The 22,305-nt window shown below is 47.3% G+C and overlaps 1 protein-coding gene across 1 annotated transcript in view; it reads left to right on the top strand.

Annotated features, from left to right (window-relative positions):
* AKAP10 (A-kinase anchoring protein 10) overlaps window positions 1–22,305 on the top strand; it is a 29,512-nt gene that overhangs the window by 5,378 nt on the left and 1,829 nt on the right. The window contains exons 2-14 of the mRNA XM_080983043.1: window positions 6,159–6,206; window positions 8,580–8,759; window positions 11,526–12,098; window positions 13,388–13,486; window positions 14,261–14,345; window positions 14,830–14,953; window positions 15,986–16,122; window positions 16,944–17,088; window positions 17,520–17,702; window positions 18,665–18,774; window positions 19,773–19,855; window positions 20,793–20,845; window positions 21,621–21,716. Coding sequence (XP_080839169.1) covers window positions 6,159–6,206; window positions 8,580–8,759; window positions 11,526–12,098; window positions 13,388–13,486; window positions 14,261–14,345; window positions 14,830–14,953; window positions 15,986–16,122; window positions 16,944–17,088; window positions 17,520–17,702; window positions 18,665–18,774; window positions 19,773–19,855; window positions 20,793–20,845; window positions 21,621–21,716 — 1,916 coding nt within the window. The remainder of the gene's footprint in view (window positions 1–6,158; window positions 6,207–8,579; window positions 8,760–11,525; window positions 12,099–13,387; window positions 13,487–14,260; window positions 14,346–14,829; window positions 14,954–15,985; window positions 16,123–16,943; window positions 17,089–17,519; window positions 17,703–18,664; window positions 18,775–19,772; window positions 19,856–20,792; window positions 20,846–21,620; window positions 21,717–22,305) is intronic.

A 22,305-nucleotide genomic window follows, 5' to 3' on the forward strand; every position in this document is an offset into this window, starting at 1 on the left:
AAGAGTTAAGAGATCTTTAAAAGGCATTTTCCTGGTGCTGAAATGATTCCAAAACTGGCATCGGTTGAGACTCTCCAGATAATTGGGTTTTGAAAAATGTAAACCAGCAGCCAGAAGTGACTGTGTCAAGTTTTGAACACCTGTATTCTGGAATAACTAAGGAAGCATGCGAACTGCCTGATGATTATGGAAGTGACGCTCAGTGAGCATTAAGAAGCCCAGTCCATTTGTTTTCCTATGTGCAAAAATGAGATTTTAAGTTGGGGAGTGATACAATTTTTGAGTTTCACTACTACCCTATCTATAGCAGAAAATTGCTGAAAAACCCTGGAAACTTGAATGGTTCTTCACTGATATGTGTGGGCAGTAAAAGAAAAGACCACCTATTCTTTGTCTATCTAAGTATATCTATAAGCAGCCTTTGATTTTCAGTATGATGTAATACTGCTGTGCTAAATCTAGTAGAAATTCTGCTGACTGCATTTTGGACATCTGCGAGGAAGCGAGCCTTCAGATTACTTTCTGAATCAGTGGGAACTCTTATTAGCTCCACAACCCTAGTGGCTTTAGGGACGCACCCAGGAAAGTTAAGCTTCCTATCTCCTCTGGGACCAACGTGCCAACCCAGCTTTGCTAATAACTCCATGAAACTTGGTGGCCTGCAGAGAGGTTTAGATCCTTCCTGCTCCCACATGCCTATTGGATATGAACGGCATAAAAGGAGAGGGAGAAGAGAACACACATTGCCAGCCTGGTCACCTGGAAGTAATTCCTACCCACCACAGGTGACCAGGCTTGCAGACATTTTCTGCCTACAGCAGACATTCATGCTACATGGAGATTTTGTAGAATGAGAGTCTGTGGCTACCTAGTGGTGGTTCGCAACAGTTCCCTGCCAGCGCCTTATTTGATGATTCTAAAAGATAGTGGGGTCATAGAGTGAACCCTTTCAAATTAATGGTCTTAACTTAGTTGGATGCCTCCCAGGTTTCCTTGCCGTACCATCTTTATTGTGTTGAAATGCAACTGACCTCTGTGTTCCTGCTTAGTAATTCCCTTGTGCGTGAGGCTGGTGCTGATAACAGAAATATTCAGGTGTAACCAGAAACGCAGGCAAGCTAAGTTGGTGACGTAAGTGAAGTTTGTGTTCCCGGCACCAAGTTAGCAAGTATAAGGAAGTTACGTGGAAGCATCTCCAGAGCGGAAGCAAGGGAGAAAGCCAGTGTGGAATAGTAATTGGGATGTGGGAGGACCCGAGTTTGAATCCTTACGCATCCATGGCACTTACTAGATGATGTTGGGTAGTCACTGTCTTAACAACCTTTGCAGGGTTGTTTTGAAGACAGAAAAGCGGGAGGGAAACCATGTGAGGTTTATTGTTGGTTTGGCTTGGCTGTTTGGTTATAACCAATCTTGCCTTGGGCAAGATAAAGTGACTAACAAATTTAATGAACGGATGAATAAATAATAATAAATCAATAATGTAAGCTACCATTGGAGCAGGATGCAGATGGAATAAATGCACACTTGACTGAGTTGCTTCAAGCAGTTATTGGAAGAAACAGCCCACGGAAATCAAGGAAGTAGGGGAGCTGAGTGTGTATTCTGGATGAAAGTTCAGGGCCTTGGCAAGTCCATTTAGAAAAAGGGCTGCAATGTTTAGGTCACGGTCACGAACCTACCAGAACCCTCTGATCATCTTCTGAGGCCTTTCTCCAGGTGCTCTTGCTGAGGAGGTTCAGAGGGTGGTGACAAAAAGCAGGACTTATTCCCATCTGTGGAACGCTCTCCCCTGTGAGGTCTGCCTCATATTTCCATTGAGAGATTTTTGGCACCAGGAAAATAAATGCTTGCCTATTTTCCAAGGCTTTTGATGGACAGAGATGATGATGTTCGCTGTTCTTTATTTGTCTGTGCATTATATGTGTAAATATAATATGAACTGTAGGTGTTTTGTATGAATTCTTTTAATGGGATGGTGTGTTTATGTTCCTAAATGTGTTGTAAGTCAGAGATGGTTGGGTAACAAGTGACTAACAAGTCTGATAAGTGATAATTAATGCATTTGCTTTGCATGAAGAATATTCTGAATACCATTTCCAGTATCTCCAGTTTAAGCTGGGAAAGACTGTTCTGTCTGGGACCCTGGAGAGCCACTGCCATTCAGTGCAGACAATGCTGAGCTAAGTAGGCCAGTGATCCAACTCAGTATAAAGCAGCCTCCTCCCTCCTCTTTTATCCTCACAACAGCCCTGTGAGGTTGGTCAGGCTGAGAGAGAAAATGACCTGCCCAAGGTCACCCAGTGAGCTTCATGGCTTAGTAAGGATTTGAACCCAGGTCTTAAACGCTACACCACACTGGTTCTCCTGGTGTTTGTTTCAGACCACCCTTTGAAGGCAATCTGAAACAACCACAGCAATTAAAGGAAGTTGATGGAAATGCAGTCCTTGCACTGAATGGCACCTAGTTCAAACTTGGCCTGAGTGGCGGTAAATGTTTTGAATTTCATGCATACTTGCAAAATCTATTCCCTAGATCTGCCTCCTCCTTTAAGCCGGCTGTACAAGTCTGCACTTACCAATGAATTATGCAAAGCCCTGTGAAAGCGCTGCGTTTCATACAGCAAGGATGCGCCTGTCAGCCTTGCTTGTCCTCTTCGGCAGGAGGTTGCAGCTTCCCAAACTGGGCCACTGAGAATCAAGAGAGTGAGTAAGCTGCCTGCTAGATGAACAAGCATTCCAGTTATTTTAACAAGTGGAATTCACAAGATAGTGTGGAGGTGTAAATGCACCAAGGCCAGAGAGGCCTTTTACGTATTTCCTGTGATGCCGCTGATTGCCAAGGGCCAAACATGTGATATTTCCAGCGCATTAAGTCTGGAAGATATTTCCAAATAACCACAATGTGCGTTTCTGAGGCCAGCTGATCAAACCGAATGTTTAGGGCAACAACTCCCTTCAGCCCCAGCCAAGCCGATGGGAGTTATAGTTCAAAACATCTGGAGGGCACCAGGTATGGGGAGGCTAGCCTACAAAGGAGTCTGCGGGATTCACAAGTATGCTTACTCCTTCACTTAAAGAATTCAGCCTGGTAAGAGATTACCATGCTGCTGAAATACCACACTCAAAATGGGTCTGCCAGTGAAAACTGCAGGCCCGTATCAAGTTATTTCCCTTCCCCTCGCAACATGAGGCTCACCAACCATCCCTTGTCTGCAGTGTTTGAAACTCCCATTGTTCTAGGCACATTTTGTGACAGGGAATTTCATTAGCTCGAACAGTTTCTGAGCTCTGGGTACAGTACTGCGCCTAAGATTTCAGATTAAAACTGCAGAGTGGAAGGAAAGGAGGACCTTTTTCTGCCTCCCCACTTCCAGCTGCTCTCTGAAGACTGGAGAAGAGACCCTCTTAAGAATAGTAGGAGGGTGGGCAGGGGAAGGACTAGACCATGTGAAAAATGAACATAATATTTTAGCTGCAGTTCATTCATTTTCAGCTTTGTATTCTTGTTATAAAAAAAGCATGCCTACACATTCCGTTGTTGTGCCCATAACCTCAGTTTAAGGTGCCATTTAGCTCCTAGCTTCCATAGCTCAGTTTCTAACACGGTTTGTCTGGTAGCCTGTGGTGATTATCAGACCCCTCCAGGTAACTAGGCAGAGTTGTGTCTCTAGAGCTACAAATGCGTAACAATTTGTGCCTGCAGTCAGGCAGCTAGTAAGAACCGGCAAAGGCCGGTGACTTTTGCCGACTTATGTAATACACACACCATATTTTTCGCTCTATAAGACGCACCTGACCATAAGATGCACCTAGTTCTAGAGAAGAAGAACAAGAAAAAAATGTTCTCTCCCTCTCTGCTCAGCGCCTCTCCAGCGAAGCAGCAGAAGAAACAGAAGGGGCTCCGTTTCTCCTCCTGCTCCCGCTGTGCTCAAGAGGGATCGATCCCTCTTGCTCTGCTGGCTTCAGCAAAAGCAACACGAAGCCTGCACTCACTCCATAAGACGTACACACATTCCCCCTTACTTTTTAGGAGGGGAAAGTGCTTCTTACAGAGCGAAAAATACGGTACATGCCATCTTTTGGTGTTTTTTCCTGTGTAGCTTCCTTTCTCCTGCTTCTGTGGGAAACGCATGGCAACGACATTGCTGAAGCATGCGTGAATTGGGGCTCTGTGTCAGAGCATCTGCTTTGCACGCGGAAGGTCCCAGGTTCAGTTCCCAGCATCTCCAGGTACAGCTGGGAGAGATTCCCTGCCTGAAATCATGGGCAGCTGCTGCCAATCAGTGTAGATGATAATGAGCTAGATGGACCAATGGTCTGACTCAGGATAAGTCAGCTTCCTATGTTATGGGGAGGGGAGGGAGTACCCGTTAGCCCTGCGTCAAGCACAACGGCCTTCCTCCTTTTGAGTCCAAATGGCAAGAAAGTGTCTGTACCAGTTTATAAAATGAACACAGCAAGTGCTTCAGGGGGTCTTGTTAAAATTAGCGAATTTCCTGTGGTGAACTTTAACTAGAGAGCCAGTCTTGTTAAATCATTGCCTGAGAAATCCTTGCGCTTCTCAGATTGTGTGTAGATGAGCTTACTTCTCCTATCTTAAAGCCTCCTCTTTCGGACCAAGGTTCAGAGTGGATGTATTAAAGATTAAGTTATTAAACTTCTGAAGGATCCTCCTTTCTGCCACCAAATAAGGCAGCAGCAAATATTTTCGTTTGGCTAATTATTGTAACTCTTCCTTTTGAGGCAATTATCTATCTTTCCTGCTTTCACATTGTTTGGCTCGTGCCTATTTTCCGTGGAGGCAATTATCACCAGCCGCTCTGCAAAACATCGCTTCAGTATCGCTAGCAGTGCTCCATTCATCTGAGAAGCACATGCATTGAAATGTTCAAAGAACAAAGTGGTGTGTGTTGAAGGAGAGAGTAGACAGATGCTGTTCATGTATGCAAGAACTGGAGTTGCTGAGTGGCAAGGAGAAGGAGCTGCAATTTGGCACATCTGTGTCGTGACGAAAGGGAGATCTGAAGTTCTCAGGTGGCAGCACACAAGTCCTTATTCTTCTAGATCCCACTCTCACCCCGCAATTTGTGGCTGGCATTTGCCTGCCTTGCAGGGCTGTTGTAAGGATAATGGAGAAAATGTGCTTGAAGCATTTCAGACGTTTGAATTCTGCTTATACACTGGTATAATCTCAGGACAGTAACTGTTTTATGTTTTTTTCACCTTCGCTGCTCCCTCAGTTATTTAATGGTGGGGGGAAAGATGATGATTTTCTCATTGTAAGATAATTGAAAAATATAAACGAATAAGCAATTACATATAAAACAATTAAAAAACAGCAACTTTTACACCTGTAAAATCAGTTTCAAATCCAATAAAGATATGAAATGTGATACAAATCTCCACTTAAAGGTTTTTTGAAAGAGGAAAGCTGTAGTAAAACAGGGCACATTTCGAAATAAGGGTAGGCAAGACTGCTGATGGGAGTTGTAGTCCAAAACATGGGTGGGGGGGTATCGCAAAAGACCAGAGTTGGGCTCTTTACTATCTGCTTTTATTTAGTATAGTCAAACTTCAGCTCCCAAACGCCTCCGTTTTGGAACGTTTCAGTTCCTGAACTCCAAAAACCTGCAAGTAACTGCTCCAGTTTTCAAATGATTTTCAGAAGATGAATGGCTTCCAGGGAGTTTTCTTTTTTCTCCATTGGCTTTGCTGATCGTCCTTTGATCCTCAGTTGTTGAATGTTTCGGAAGTCGAACGGTCTTCCGGAACAGATTACGTTTGACAACCAAGGTTTGACTGTATTGTATCTAGGAAGGGACCAAAAGGGCATTGATTCCAGCCTTCTGCCAGGAGGACCGCCCACCTCCCAGGTTAATATGCACAAAGGTACTCTTTGGATGCTGCTGAACTCCCCATTCCCATCAGGCCCAGCCAGCATGGTCATAGACAAGGATGATGGGAGTTGGAAATCCAGCAACATCTGAAGGTGCCCAACCTAGGACCTTGTGCACTCAGACAACGTTTGACTAAATGAGCCAGCGCCTTGACACATTCTGGGACAGCTTGGAAGACTCAGCATCCTTCCCCGAAGGGCAGACTTGACTTTTCTGCAAAAGCGACTGGGCCTCACTGCATGTTCTTTTGTCTTTCAGTGAAGGGCAAAGAGCACGAGAAGGTAACCGAAGTGAAAGCAATTAAAGGTAAGTGCCCGTTTCTCGAATTTCTGAAGAGGAGGAAGGGTGATGTCAACTAGGCCCGCTCAACTAGATCCCAGTGTCTAGAGGGGTATCCAGGTTAGTTTATTGCAGCAAAAACAAAAACAAACAAACAGGGAGTTTTATATGGAAATAGCCTTTATCTTTCTTTATGTAACCAAATTTATATACTACTTTATGGGGAAAAATCTCTTTCAGTAGCTACAGGAAGTAGTATAAAATATTTGTAAGAAAATACTAATAAAACCAACAGACTTTAAAAGCAAGTAGACATCATAAGATGCTCAAACTAGAGAGAGAATCTACAGAATTTAGGACCAAGTAGGCACAATCAGTTCCATGTCTGGGTAGGTTTGCCTAAACAAACTTATTTAGCAGGCATTGGAAATAGTGAAGGCACCCACCTGGTCTTAGCAAGAGGGTTGTATAGCAGGGGTGGCCTGCCTCTCTCCTTTGAGGTCACCCAATCCCCCAAGCTAGCCTTCCCCTCTGTGCAGCTTGAACTAGTGTTCCCATCAGCCCCAGCCAACATGGTAGTCTGATGCTGATGAGAGCAGTGGTCCAAAAGATCTGGCAGGCAGCAGGCTGAGTTGCATGTGCTGCCATGCAAACAAACTTGAATAGGCAGACTCTACAGTAAATTTTGCACTAAGACTTCCCTGGCTCTGGATGCAGGCCTGGTGCCAGCACCCGCAAGCGTTTGCAAGCGCCCTCCAGGACTGACACCTTTCCTACCTGCAGAGAACACAAGACATAAATATCGACATCTATATTCTGCGTCCCTTTTCATCTCTTTCAATCCTTTAATAAAAAATATGGAGCATTCTTATTCCTCGGAATTTACAAGTGTGTAGCAATGGGCAATCTTCTTACTGCAAAAGCTGAAGTGGCTTTTGTAAATTGCTTCAGGACTGGATTCAGGTCCCCAGTAGACTACCCTGAACAAACGCCTCAGAAATTCCTATTCCCCTCCCCCTTGGCACAGCGTTTGCAGAATCGGGACCCCACTGCAGTGCCAAACAGTGTTCAGCAAGAAGGCTCCTTTGCCCGGCTTCTCAAATCACATTGGAACTTAAAGCTCTTCCCGCTCTCCGGTACCGAAAATTCCCGTCATTTTGTGTTTAGTCAGCACTGAGTTCCTTCAAAATGTTGGTAATCCTCAAAGATTAGGAGGATTAGCCTTAATTGGGTACCCTAAGCCCCGTTATCCGGGGTCTCTTTCTATTTTTCAGTGATTCTGTGTCATCAGCACAGCCTTTTTACTGCTTTCCACAAGCAATCTGTGTGTTGGTGTGTGTGTGTTTGTCGCTTTTGCTGTAGGGGACAGGAGGGGAGAGCTGAGCCGAACAGTATTTTCTCTGCTTCTGTTGCTTATCTTTGTCAAATTGGCACAACCTTCTCCCCTTCTGCCTGTGAAAACATTCCAGTTGCCTTACTGATTTCACTCTCTGCCTTAAGTTTAACTACAGCAGGGGTTGGGAGCATTTTGCAGCCCGAGGGCCGCATTTGCTTCTGCTCTCGCGTTCCAGGGGCAGCATGCTAGTCAGGTGGTGCCAGAGGCAAAAGTGGGCAGAGCAACAAAATAAATTATGAGCTTTGTACAGTAGGCTAGTTTCTGCACACACTCAAAACACCCTTTTCTCTCTCTCCTCCATCCATCCATCCAAGCAAGCAAGCAAGCAAGCAAGCAAGCAAGCAAGCAAGCAGAGAAGCATTTTCAGAGTGGAAGGACACTCTGTCCCAGTCAGGCAAAAGCACCCAAGAAGGGTGCAAAGGAGGGCGAGTCTCAAGGGCTGCATTTGGTCCCTGGGCCTCATTTCCCCTGCTCCTGAAGTCCTTGTGACTTTCATCAGGGCATGTTTATAGTGGGTTCTTTGGCACCTGACTCTCCAAGCTGCAACAGTTTGCTCCCCACCTGACCCCCGAGGTGGTTGGCTTGCTTAGATGCTCATTATCGAAAGCATTTTATCGTACTTTGCATCAAAGTCCGCCATTCCTGCATTAAACAATTATGTGCATTGCAGTCTGACTCAAGAAGCACTTCATCTGTGCATTGAAGAAACTGGTTTCCATACTGTGTGTTAACTAGCATTTGCTCAAACCAGGCTGCCCAGAAATTTTTGGATCCAGCTCTCATCAGTCCTGTCCAGCACGACCAAAGTTATGGGATGATGGGAGCTGGACTCAATATCTGGAAGGCTACAAGTTCCCCGTCTCTGATTTAAACCACATGGATGTAGTTTGGGGTGGGCTTTTGGCACAGTGCTGAACAAGGTGTCCTTTCTGGTGCGGTACATGGCCAAAAAAACCCAGCAACCCAGTGCCTTCCTTTTCCTCCCCTTTTCCTTCCTCTTCCAGCTGCAGTACCAGTACATTCCCCGCAGAGAAGCACCCGGAACCATGCCTTGCTGGAGGCCGCCGGACCAAGCCATGTGGCCATCAACGCCATCTCTGCCAACATGGAGTCCTCGAGCAGCCGCACAGCGGCTCTTAAAAAGCAGCCCAGCCACATGGAGGCTGCGCACTTTGGAGACCTTGGTAAGCCGCGGCTTCTTCCTTGGTGGACATCTGGAGAGCACCCTCCCTTTGTGTAGAGATTTTCAAAAGGGTTACCTAACAAATCTGAAGAATCATGAACTGTGCAGACTGTTTATGCTAGCCAGATTTAATATGTTTCCCTCGATGATAGTAAGAGGAAGATATTTAGCTCTCCCAGAAACAGAGTGTGTCTGCAAATGTGGTAGGCAGGAACCTGATACGTTGGAGCATATTTTCTTTTCTTGTGATTTTGGCATTTATGCCAGAAGACAATTGTTAGAGGCCTTACAATCTAACAGGCTCGGTTCTATGCGCCAACGGTTCAGGACCTGCTCTCGGACAGGAATGATCAAATCACTTTCACAGTGGCTAAATTTCCGAGTGCTGTCCATGTGGAACGACTGGGCGATTATAGAGAGATTTAGTGGTTCTTGAATGGTCAGTGATGTGGTAGTGTTATACTGTTTTATTTATGCAAATTGTTATGTTGAATTCCTATTTTCCACAATCTGTATATGGTGTTTGATTTATAATGTGTGGTTTGCTATGGCTAATAAAGGATTGATTGATTGATCTGGAGAGCAGGGGCACCTTTCCTTGGCGTGAATGGGGAACTTGTGGCTTTTCACATGTTCTCAGGCTGCCATCTCTCATCAGCCGCAGCCCCAGTGCTCAGGGATGGCAGAGTTGTATAGTTCCAGCCGTTCCAGCTGTAGGTGGTTGATTTGGCTGCAATTGCCAAGGGCTAAGGATGCGCTGGTCTAGGTTCTTTTTCAAAGTCATCAGGGATGAGCAAGGAAATCTTAACAGTGGCCTTTTCCTCCTTAAGATGAGTATAAGGTCCATTCACTTGTAGATTTATCTCGCCTTCCCCTGCTGTGTCGCAAAAGAAACCTATAGGGAGGTTTTTGCGTGGCGAGTTCCTGCCCCCCACCAGGATAAATAAAGACACAAGACACCATAATTTAAGGTTAATTGGGCGAATTAGGCCACAACTTTATTGAATTCAGGAATGAGAGGCATTGGCTTAGGCATTGGTCCTATCGACTATCCGGCTCCAGCTGGAGACACGGGGAAGGGTTAACACTATATCGGGGGAGTCTCCTGCCGTCAACTAGGAGCTCCCCGGGTCACCGCTCTCGGGCGTGCCTTTGGCCCACACCTCCATAGGCTTCGGACAGGGCCACGCCCCCCGGAGTCCTTTAACGGACCACCCTTCGCTCACTGGGGGGAGGTGATGGAAGGAAGATTTAAATTTAAATGCCTTAATGGTGTGACCTCGGCATCAATAGATTAGTCAGTTGATTTTTTTTTTAAAAGGTGCCCTGATTAATTAATTGGACATTCTTTAAAAACAAATTATACTGTGTTACCACAAATACCTCCAAAATCTGCAAATGGCAGCCTCTATTTCAGAAGGGACCTTTCCCTATCTCTCACATGCACAGAGAGAGAAAGAGGGGGACGTATTTTTTGCTTACTGTTTTTACTCAGATGCCAATTTGGTCAATTGATTAAAAGACACTTAAGCCAATTAATTGTACACATTTTGGTTATTTAGTAGTGATGGCCCTAAGTCCTCATTTTACATCAGGCGGTGTGTCAACTAAAAAAAACAAACCACGTGGCAGACTGAAGTGGTTTTATTTGTAAGCAAGAAGCAGCAGGGACAGATGGCTCTATTGCAAACTGCAAGGAGCTGCCCTTTAACTCTGCAAAGCAGCCTTTGCCAACATGGTGCCCTCCAGATGTTCTGGCCACAACGTGTGGCCGTGCTGGCTTGGGCTGAGGGACATTGTGGTTCAAATCATCTGCAGGTTGTGGTGAGGCTTGATGTAAAGCAGACCTGCACAGTGATGGTCCGATATCTGTTATACAAATGACTTGGGCTCTCAAACACCTGAAAGACCAGCACCTTCCCTACAGCCCCTGCCAGGTGCCAAGATCAACAGAGGGGGTCCTCTTGGTCATTCTGTCACCCTCTGAAGCTTTGGGGGGGGCTGCCAGAGGGCCTCCTTCTATGACACTTGAGGTGCTTATTCTTAGCACCCACCTTCTTTTTATGATTGTAGGTTGTTTTAAACTGTTTTAATAGTGTCCTTTAATGTTGTCACCCACCCTGGGACATTAGGACGAAGGGTAGATAATAAATTACAATAAATAATAATACATTTTTATTTATACTCCGCCCTTCCCGGTTCAGAAAACCAGGCTCAGGGCAGCTAACAACAAATTTAAAACGCTTAATTGATGCAACAAAAAACAGCATAAAATACAGTATAAATCGTGAATAACAATAAATTCAAAAATCAATTTAGGGGGGAAATCCATCCAATAAACATTAGAGGATCACCAGGGCTAGCTGGCTAAGTCCTATTTGGGCCAGCGAGGAGACCAGGGAAGAATTAGCTGTGGGATCCCAGAGCGGGTAATCTTCATAAAAAGGGGAGGGGGAGGGAAGGAAGGGGAATAAAAGATCAGGCTAAGTTCAAAGTGAAAGCCAGGCGGAATAGCTGTGTCTTACAGGCCCTGCAGAAGGAAGTTAAATCCTGAAGGGCCCTGGTCTCATGAGACGGAGCATTCCACCAGGTCGGAGCCATCACTGAGAAGGCCCTGGCCCTGGTGGAGAATCATCTGACTTCCTTCGGGCCCAGGACCTCTAAACTATGAGTATTCATGGACCTTAAGTCTTCCCCCCACACCCAGCCTCTGACCTAAAAGCATCTTTCTTTTCTATTCCCCCCCCCCCGCCTGCCTCTCCTTTAGGTCGATCCTGTCTGGATTATCAGGCTCAAGAGACCAAATCCAGCCTTTCCAAGACGCTTGAGCAAGTCCTCCGGGACGCCGTCGGCCTCCCCTATTTCATCCAGTTCATGGAGCTGCGTCGCATGGAGCACCTGGTCCGCTTCTGGCTGGAGGCGGAGAGCTTCCACTCCACCACGTGGTCCCGCATCAGAGCACACAGCCTGAACACCGTCAAGCACAGCTCCTTGGCCGAGCCGGTCTCCCCTTCCTCCAAGCAGCTGGAGAACGCAGCGTCGCCATCGTCTTCCTCCGAGTTGCTCAGCAGGCGCCTGGAGGACTGCGGTCCGGCCCAGCCCTCGCCTGGCAGGCTGCCGGCCGCCGAACTGAACGGCCAGGCGCTGAGCCTTCAGAACCGTTTGCTGCTTTGCCAAGGTGCTACTGCTGCTGCTGGCAAGGCCCGTCTGGGGCTTGGGGGGTCCGGAGCAGAGGACTGTCCTGCTCCGGAGGAACCCCAAGACCCTTCCAAAGTCTCCGTATCCAATAGAAACAGTCCCTCCTTTGCACTAAAGGACTTGTCAGGAAAACTCATGAAAAGTAAGTGCTTCCTGGCCGTGAATGCCAGTATATCTTCTGAATCTGTACACACCTTGCTCAGGGTGCAGAAATATCTAGCCACTGTCCTGCTGGGAAATGATAAGTGACGCTGTATGGAAGGAAAGCTGCTAAGCTGAGGAGTTCTTGCTTTGATTTTTTTCCTCTTCCTTCCCCACCCCCTTTTCCTTTTGTGCCAGGTCTTTTTAAGATTGTACGCCGGGGACTGCATTGTTTTTCATTGGCCTGGGAGCTGCTCTGGGAGCCTTTCTTACTAAAGAGTGGGGGGCATAAATGCTTTGAATTAATAATAATAATAATAATAATAATAATAATAATTTATTATTTATACCCCGCCCATCTGGTTGGGTTTCCCCAGCCACTCTGGGTGGCTTCCAACGAAATATTAAAATACAATAGTCCTTCAGATATTAAAATCTTTCCTAAACAGGGCTCCTAAAAGTCTGGTAGTTGTTTTTTCCTTTGACATCTGGTGGGAGGGTATTCCACAGGGCGGGCGCCACAACCAAGAAGGTCCTGATCTGTAATAAACCACTGATCAACCTGATGTAAATAAGTAATACCTAGAGAGCCATAGGTTCCTGCATTTAAAGAATAAGAAGTAAGACCAATAGGCTCATGCCCCAAGGAGCTACAAACAGAAACAATAGAAAGAGAAAACTGATAATCCAGGAAGTTTGCTGACTGTAGTTTTTAGAAAGGGGTGCTATCCCAAACCACTTCTGAAAGGCTCCTTAATTTGGAAAACCAGCTTGCCATGCAACATGGGGGTGTTTGCTGTTTCCAAACTGTCAATCCAAAATTCCAGCCAGGTGCATAAAACCCAGGTGTGCACCTCTTAACTTCCTTCTCTTAAACCCTGGAGACCTGCTGCCAGTCAGTGCAGACAGTAATGAGCTGGAGAGGCCAATGATTTTATTCAGAACCATGAGGACTAGATCCTTACTTTGCTTTTAGGGGAAGAGTACAAAACTTGCATGCAGAAAGTTCCTGGTTCGATCCCCAGCTTCTCCAGGTAAGGGCTGGGGAAGAGCCCATACCTGAAACCCTGGAGAGGAGCTGCTGCTGCTGCTGCTGCTGCTGCTGCCAATCAGTGTAAGCCATACTGAGGAAGATGAACTCAGCGATCTGACTCAGTGCAAGGCAGCTTCCTATGTTGAGTAACCATTTCTAAGGGGGGAAAGGAGCTTGCTTGTCCAACTGCTACCCAGTCACGCCTTGTGTTTATCATGCCACTGCCTTCACTCTTGTTTTTTCCCCTTTCTTTTTAGGTATAGAACAGGATGCAGTTACAATTTTTACCAAATATATCTCTCCCGATGCTGCTAAACCCATACCAATCACAGAGCTGATGAGAAACGATATAGTGGGTAAGGAACAGGCATGTGTGTCTTCCTCAGAAACTGTGGTCTCATTGCTCCCAAGAGACAAACCCCGGGGATTTCTTTGAGAGAAGCTGCAATCCATAGTCCAACCCTTACTATGATTTGGGCCCAGGCTATCTGAAGGACCAGATTCTCCCATACGAACCCACCCAGGCTCTGAGGGCTTTGGGGGAGTCCCTTTTCTCAGTCCCTCCACCCTCACAGACCTGCTTGGTGAGGACGCGGGAAAGGGCCTTTTCAGTGGCTGCTCCCAGGCTTTGGAACTCCCTCCCTAGAGAAGCCAGACTCGCTCCTTCTTTGTTGTCCTGCTGGCAAGTGAAGACTGTTTTATTCCCATAGGCTTTGGAGAAGTGAGTGTTTTTAAGGAAAGGGCTTTCAATGGGGCTTCTCTGTTTTTACTATCTATATTTTAACAGATTGGTTTTTACGTCATTCTCATTCTGTTACAGTTTAATTCTTAATAGTTCAGTAGTTAATTACTGTATAGTCTATTATCCTTCCTGTGGTTTTAGCTATCTGTATTGTATCCATGCTAGTTTTTAATTTTTGTGAGTTGCCTCGATTCCTTGGTTCTAGGGAAACAGTGGGATGATATAAATGAATAATAATAATAATAATAATAATAATAATAAAGTATTCCAACCACTTCTGTATTTCTGCCATAGATATGCACAACTAATAAATTTCTGCACTGTCTGTCCGTACTGCAGAATGCATACAGTGCCACTAACTTTGATATGTGATCTGCTGACCTTACAGCAAAGATTTGTGGGGAAGACGGACAGGTGGACCCAAACTGCTTCGTCTTGGCACAGTCGATAGTGTTTAATGCCATGGAACAAGAGTGAGTTGACCCTATTTTTTAAATAATAATAATAAGTGTAGGGTGCTTTATATTCTGAGCACCTGACTGCTCTTTCCAGGTGGGGGAAGCCAAAGAGAAGCCCCTGGGCAGAGCTGGCGAGGGGGGGACAGTCCTGGGGTTGAAGGAGCCCCCAGCAGCCCTCTGTTGGTCAGACCAGAGAGCAAATCTTCCCTGGGGGTTCGAGATGGGGCATCTGGCCTGCTTTTAAGGCTTCCTCACTGCACTGACTCAGCTCCCTTGTCAGCCTCCCCTTTGGATCCAACTGTGGGATTTGGAATTCAGTGAGGGGCTGTATTCCAGACCCTCAGGGCTCCAGTCCCAGCACTTCAGCCTTGATCCTGCCCAGCCAGCTTCCTGTGCTCCCTGGTGCCTTGCACACTGCTGAGCTGGAGTCTCTTCCTCTTCCTTCTCCCCGCTTCTAATGAGATCCCCCCCCCCCGGTGTCCCCCTCCCCCTCGGACAGGCACTTTAGCGAATTCTTGCGGAGCCACCACTTCTGCAAATACCAGATTGAGGTGCTGACCAGTGGGACTGTCTACCTGGCCGACATCCTCTTCTGCGAATCCGCCCTCTTCTATTTCTCCGAGGTGAGGTGGCTTCTCCCTTTTCTTCTCAGCCAGAGCTCTGCCCCCCCCCCCCCGTTTCTGCCAAGTATAAGAAGAGCCGCTCTTGACCCCTGTGGCCTAGAGCAATTTGGCTGGATTTGCCTCCCCAACTGCCATGTGGGAGTGGGCTGAGGTGGCATCTGCCCTCAGGCCTTGTTTGGGCACTCATCGGGCCTTTGCCACCTGTAAAAGCCACGGTGGAGCTGGGAACATTGAATCCTTCCTTTCCGCCATCACCCTCCACACCGAATCCCCACCCTGGGGCCCTCTGGGTGCTATAGGACCTCCAGCTCCCATCAGCCATCAGAGGCGGTGGGAACAGGAGGTGCAGCAAAGGTTGCATCAGATAGTGTGAGTCTTCTGTTTTTTTCCTTTATGCATTCTGCTCCAATATAGAGTCCTTGTCAACTCGGCATAAGAAAAGTGCAAAAACACCCCTAGATGCTAAATACCTGCTGAAAAGCCGTGGTTATTTTTAAGCAAGAAGTCGAGAAGTGATGTTGCAAAAAGCCCTGGAGAGATGTCAAGTATATTTATAGTAGAGGCCTCTTCTCTCTGCAGCCCAGGCTGCTACTGAGCACCCTTTTGTGTGGCTCTCCCACCCTTCCTAGATCTGCCGAGCAGGTTTCTTCGGTTGTCGGCTTGGGGTTCAAGTCCCGGGGTTTCCATTGTTTCGGTTTTGGCTCCGAAGGTGGCACAGTGGAACGTCCCCCTTGGTTGTTTCTTTAAAACAACATCTCTCCTACCCTTCATGGTGAAGGACTGTGCTGGTTCTGCCAAGCGGAAGGATGTTCTGTTGTGCAAATCCTGTTTCAGGAGCCTGAACGAGTCCTCAGTCAGGGATGAGCAACCTCAGGACCAGGGGGGCCAAAAGGCCTTTCTCTCTGGCCCTTGGAACTTGTTTCTCTCTGGCCCTTGGTCTTGTTTCTACATCTTTAAAACGATGCCAGCAAGCTACCTCCTAGAAGAAACTGGGAGAATATCCCTGCTCACTGCTTTACTTTTGTTTCCCAGTTCATGGAGAAAGAAGATGCCGTTAACATCTTGCAGTTCTGGCTGGCGGCAGATAACTTCCAGTCTCAGCTGGCCGCCAAAGAGGGCCAGTACGACGGGCAGGAGGCCCAGAACGACGCCATGATCTTATATGACAAGTGAGTCCCATGCCTGGAAATTCGCCATCCTTCTTGGCTTTCTTCTCTTGACCAAGACAATTTCTAACCCAGCAAGCATCAGACCCTCAGTCCTTCACCTTAACTGTAATATTTTGGGCCCAGCAAGGCAGGACCCAGAGAATCTCAAAGCTTAAAATGTTTCCAAGTTTCTAGTCTTCATGGTGACTGCTGGGGCAGGAAGGGGAAACTTGACAGCATTCCATCAGGATGGGTTTGGCGAGATTGGGGAGAGAGCGCTTAGTTAACTCCCTTGGCTTCCACTTCAGGGAACAGAAACAAGAGCTGGCCTTTTCTGTTCTCTGGGAGAGAGAGGGGCAGTTGCTGAGCTCCAATTGAGCAGCTAGCAAATTGGACCTTTTGCTTCTGCTTGGGTGTGAAAGAGGGACTTTACAATTGGGCCAGAGGTGTGGAGTCGGACTTTTTTGAAACGTAACCTCCTTAGCATTTGGGCTGGGCGATGATATATCAATATATCGTCCAAAACCGGTTTGAAGTTCACATTGTGATAATTGTTTCATAATATTTGAGCTGGCAATATATCACAAATCACATTGCGTGTAAGGGCTAGGCGACACCAGCTAAACACTGTGACGTTATCAGCAGCAAAACCTCACAATATCAGCAGTTAAACATTGCAATCTACCACAATGTCTGAAGTAAGGATGAAACTGTGCAGTTCCTTCCTTATTTCAAATATTGTGATTATTGATATATCATGCTGGTGATATCCAGCCCTACTCAGCATTGGTGTTTCCCCCCTCTCTTGTTCTTTTCTGCCTCGTCCTCCTCTGTGGCTGCAGGTACTTCTCCCTCCAAGCCACTCATCCTCTAGGTTTTGATGACCCTGTGAGACTGGAAATAGAATCCAACATTTGCAGGGAAGGAGGACCGCTCCCCAACTGTTTCACCACTCCCTTGCGGCAAGCCTGGACCACCATGGAGAAGGTGAGGAAGTGGCTCTCATCCTCGCTCCCCCTCTTTTTTAATCTTTTGGAGGAAAATCTCTGAAACTGGGTGTTGATATTAAAACACTCATGTTCATCTGGTGAGCCAGGCCTGAAACTGCAGCAAAGCGGGTGCTCTATCGCTGAGCTAAGGCCTTTCCTCTAAAAATACAGCAAGATTACAGCCCTCGTTCTGAACAAAGGTCTGGTTTTAAATAGGAGCATCGGAAGCCCAGGTTCTTTTGCTCTGCCTGGCAGCAGATCTTCTGGTTCTCAGGCAGACAGGCGCCTTTCCCATCTGCTGTTCCCTGATCCTTTTCTTCCCTGGAGATACTGGGGGTTGATCCTGACACCTTCTGCCTGCAGAAGAGCCCCCTGAGCTGCATCCTCTCAGTTCTAAATGTGCCCTGGGGTGTCTTCCCTCTCCTCCAGGTTTTCCTTCCCAGCTTCCTCTCCAGCAACCTTTACTACAAATACTTGAACGACCTCATCCATTCGGTCCGCGGAGACGAGTTTGCCAGTGGCTGCATCGCCCCGACTGTTCATGGCCATGGCGGCCCTCCTGACCACGACTCCCACATGGGCTCCCTGGACGGCACAGCTTCTTCCTCCCAGGTGTGTGGTCTGCTTCTCGCTCTCTCTCTCTCCAAACAAACAACCAACTCCCGCCTCCTTGGGATCTGATCAGCTCTCGCTTGGAAGCCTGCTTCCCTGACCCCCATCCTTAGCAAAGGCCGAGAGAGAGAATGGACTGCTTGAGCGAGGGGATGGTGAGGGTGGCAGAAAGTACAGCTGCCGTTACAGTGGTACCTTGGTTCTCAAACTTTATCCTTTCTGGAAGTCCGTTCCAAAACCAAAGCGTTCCAGAACCAAGGTGCGCTAATGCAAAATGGATTAATCCGTTCCAGACTGTTAAAAACAACCCCTAAAATAGCAATTTAACATGAATTTTATTATCTAACGAGACCATTGATCCATAAAATGAAAGCAATAAGCAATGTACTGCAGTCACACAATCAATCAGTAGCTGAACTGGGTTCCACACAGTCACAAAAACAAAACAAAAAAGAACCGCTAATACAAAAACGCAAAATAAATAGCAAAAACAGACAGACCTCAGCGTAACACTCAAAGTGGAGCACGTTCGGCTTCCGAAAAAGTTCGCAAACCGGAACACTTACTTCCAGGTTTGCAGTGTTTGGGTTCCAAATTGAGTACCAAGGTGTTTGAGAACCAAGGTACCACTGTGCTTGTTAATTTGCGAAGCACTTTTGTAATTCTTGGAAGCCCTTCGTGGGCATCATTTGGCAACAAGGTGCAGGGATGGAGTTCCACACCTTAGCGGCTGCCTTCACAAAAAAGGATGTTGCTGCCATGTGTACATCCCTTTGCATCTTTGGGTTTTCTTCTGGGAATGGGCAGCCATCATGGACTGTAGGGTCCATGGCCCATCTGGATTTTCCTCCTCCCTGTCCCTGTTCTTAAAGCATCAGCTCTGTCTTGCTTCCACCCCACCCCCACCATCTTCTCCTCTTCCTCCCTGGGTCAGTTAATCATGCCTGGGAATTCTGTTGCAGCCCGGCCTCAAAAAGGCGAATATAAAAATCCTGAAAAACTTTGACGAAGCAATAATTGTCGATGCTGCCAGCCTGGACCCGGAGTCTCTGTATCAACGGACGTACGCTGGGTAAGATCCCTTCGGAGCTTTCGCTGCGAGGAAGCAGAGGGTGGGGAAACGGGAATATGCTGCGATTCCCAGCCATTTTCGGACTTTGGCCTTCAATGATGAAAGCAGCTTCCCCCAAGCGGTTCCAAAAAACTCCAGATTCTTTCCCTAGAGCTGACTTTGTAGCTGTAATCTAACCTAGAGGTTACCAGAGCATAGATAGCAGGCTTAGGCTATCCCTGCCCAGCTGGGCCACTCGCTGGTGGAAGGCATTCCTTGCCACTGAGCTCACCTGACCCTCAAGCTCCACCAGTTGATCCAGGAATACCAAGCTGCATACCCGCGCCTCCAGAGGGAGTGTAACCCCATCAGGAAAAAAGGAGGGAACCTCTGATCCAACCCACTAGCAGTCCCCTCAGTATTATCTGGACTGAGCTTCAGTTTATTGGCTGTCCTCCAATCCATTACCGAGGCAAGACAATACCCCGAACCTGTTCCCTTCTTTGTGACAGTATTTGAGACCTGCCTGAGCCCATCACTCATGAGAAGGAGGGGGGGGGATTTGGGCAATGCAAGCAGTCTTCATTTTTCTTGAAGACTTCAACTTTTCTTGAAGACTTCATTTTTCTTGAGAGCCAGTGTGATGTAGCGGTTAAGAGTGGTAGACTTGTAATCTGGTGAACCGGGTTTGCGTCTCCGCTCCTCCACATGCAGCTGCTGGGTGACCTTGGGCTAGTCACACTTCTCTGAAGTCTCTCAGCCCCACTCACCTCACAGAGTGTTTGTTGTGGGGGAGGAAGGGAAAGGAGAATGTTAGCCGCTTTGAGACTCCTTCGGGTAGTGGTAAAGCAGATTTCACTGATCCCACTCCTGTTCAGGTGTTTCAAATCCTGAGGTGAAATCATGGGCAATGTGGCGGGAGGGTGGTCTCTTGTGCTGTGACTGGCTCTTCCTCCCCACAGCTCATGACTCCGGTCTTTCTCTCTCTCTCTTTTTCCATCCGCCAACTCCTGCTGCAGAAAAATGACGTTTGGGCGAGTGAGCGACCTGGGCCAGTTCATCCGGGAGTCCGAGCCGGAGCCCGACGTCAAGAAGTCGAAAGGTAAACTGTCTTCTCCTGAAATCTTTTGAAGAGATGGTGCCAAAACAACCTCAACACTTTTCGAAGCAGCTCTTTGGAGCAGCCCTGCCGATGAAGATTTTTAAAAAAGCAAATAAAGTATAACCTGCCTTTCATCAGTATATATTATTGGAACAATTTATATACCACTAACTTCAGTGGTCTGTGAGGGACACGGGTGGCGCTGTGGGTTAAACCCCAGAGCCTAGGACTTGCCGATCAGAAGGGCGGTGGTTCGAATCCCTGCAACGGGGTGAGCTCCCGTTGCTCGGTCCCTGCTCCTGACAACCTAGCAGTTCGAAAGCGCAAAAGTGCAAGTAGATAAATAGGTACCGCTCCGGCGGGAAGGTAAATGGCGTTTCTGTGCGCTGCTCTGGTTTGCCAGAAGCGGCTTAGTCATGCTGGCCACATGACCCGGAAGCTGTCTGCAGACAAACGCTGGCTTCCTCAGCCAATAAAGTGAGATGAGCGCCGCAACCCCAGAGTCGGTCACGACTGGACCTAATGGTCAGGGGTCCCTTTACCTTTACCTCAGTGGTCTGTATAAGCTGTTTACAAAAGTGCAATACAAAAAAATAAAAATCAGTTAAAACTATAAAATCAAACTTCAGTTATGATGCCTGTTTGCCTTCATAATACATTTGAATGCTGAATTTAGACAGACATATGTGTTTTAACTGTTCATGCTGCTAATCGTTTCGGGGTGTTTCATGGGAAGAGAGTCCTAAACTGAATACACAAATAGGCCGGGCTGATGGTCTGATTCAGCAGAGTTGCTCTTACACCCTTATTATTTGTGGCTATTCCTAGGTAGAGAAAATTGCCAGAGTGTCATTTTATTATTAGAATAACACCTGTTTCCTGCTGCTGCTGCTGCTGCTGCTGCATCACCTTTCTGTCTCTCATTCCCCCGATCCAGGGTCCATGTTTTCACAAGCAATGAAGAAATGGGTGCAAGGAAACACAGATGAGGTAAGGCCCCCTCAGATCTCCTAGCCTCTTGCTAAGACGCCACAGAAGAAATCTCAAGTGTGTGGATGTCTTGTCTATCTGTGCGTCTCTCTGTTTTTAGCTGGCTTCAAGGAATATATCGGAGGGAAGCGGGTGCTCTGTGCTGGGGGCAGGAATTCAGAACACCAACATAAAGTATCAATAATTGGGTTGCTTCTGTGAAAGTTACAATCTCCTCTTGCAAAATTTGGAATACTTGGGATTCTCTTGGCTGTTTGGTGGGAGGAAAAAAGATTGCAGCTGTCCTAGGTAGTAGTAGTTGGCAGCCAATACAGTGGTGCCTCGCAAGACGAAATTAATCCGTTCCGCGAGTGTCTTCGTCTAGCGGTTTTTTCGTCTTGCGAAGCAACCCTATTAGCGGCTTAACGGATTAGCGCTATTAGCGGTTTAGCGGCTATTAAAGGCTTAAAGGCTTAGCGGATTAGCTGCTAAAAGGCTATTAAAGGCTATTAAAGGCTTAGCGGATTAGATAAAGGGGGGGGAAAGCGAAAAAAAAATCTCAAGACTTGCAAGACATTTTCGTCTTGCGAAGCAAGCCCATAGGGAAATTCGTCCTGCGAAGCAACTCAAAAACGGAAAACCCTTTCGTCTAGCGGGTTTTCCGTCTTGCGAGGCATTCGTCTTGCGGGGCACCACTGTAACTGCAGTGTGGGTGTGTTAGGTTTCTTCTCCACCCCGCCATTTTGGGGTTGCGTATTTCCTAAGCCCAAGTGTTGCCTGCTTTTCCGCTTTTCAGGCTCAAGAGGAGATGGCCTGGAGGATCGCAAAGATGATTGTCAATGATGTCATGCACCAGGCACAACCTGACCCAGCTGTAGAAAAAATTACAAAGGTAACAAGGGGGTGTTCCCCTGGTTGCATGCTCTTTATGGCTGTGCCTTCGTGAAGGCAGCATCCTGCAGATTTGAACTCCCAGCCCCAGCCAGCATGCCTGGGAAAGGCTGCAGGTTCCCCATCCCAGATCTAGCCGCTATTTTAATTCCCTGCAAATCCCCTTAAGGACACAAGAGTTGCCTCCTGCTAGGCCAGGGATGGGGGAAGTCTGTGGACCCTCTGGAATGTTGCTGGACTCCAACTCCCATAATCCTTGAGCATTGGGCATAACACCAGTTCTGAAAGACTTACATTGGCTCCCAGTACGTTTCCGAGCACAATTCAAAGTGTTGGTGCTGACCTTGAAAGCCCCAAACGGCCTTGGTCCAGTATATCTGAAGGAGCGTCTCCACCCCCATCGTTCAGCCCAGACACTGAGGTCCAGCTCCGAGGGCCTTCTGGCAGTTCCCTCACTGTTAGAAGTGAGGTTACAGGGAACCAGGCAGAGGGCCTTCCCAGTGGTGGCGCCCACTCTGTGGAGCACCCTCCCATCAGATGTCAAGGAAATAAACAACTATCTGACTTTTAAAAGATATCTGAAGGCAGCC

Source organism: Podarcis pityusensis (genome assembly GCF_964106645.2).
Source record: "Podarcis pityusensis genome assembly, chromosome: 15".
Taxonomy (NCBI): Eukaryota; Metazoa; Chordata; class Lepidosauria; order Squamata; family Lacertidae; genus Podarcis; species Podarcis pityusensis.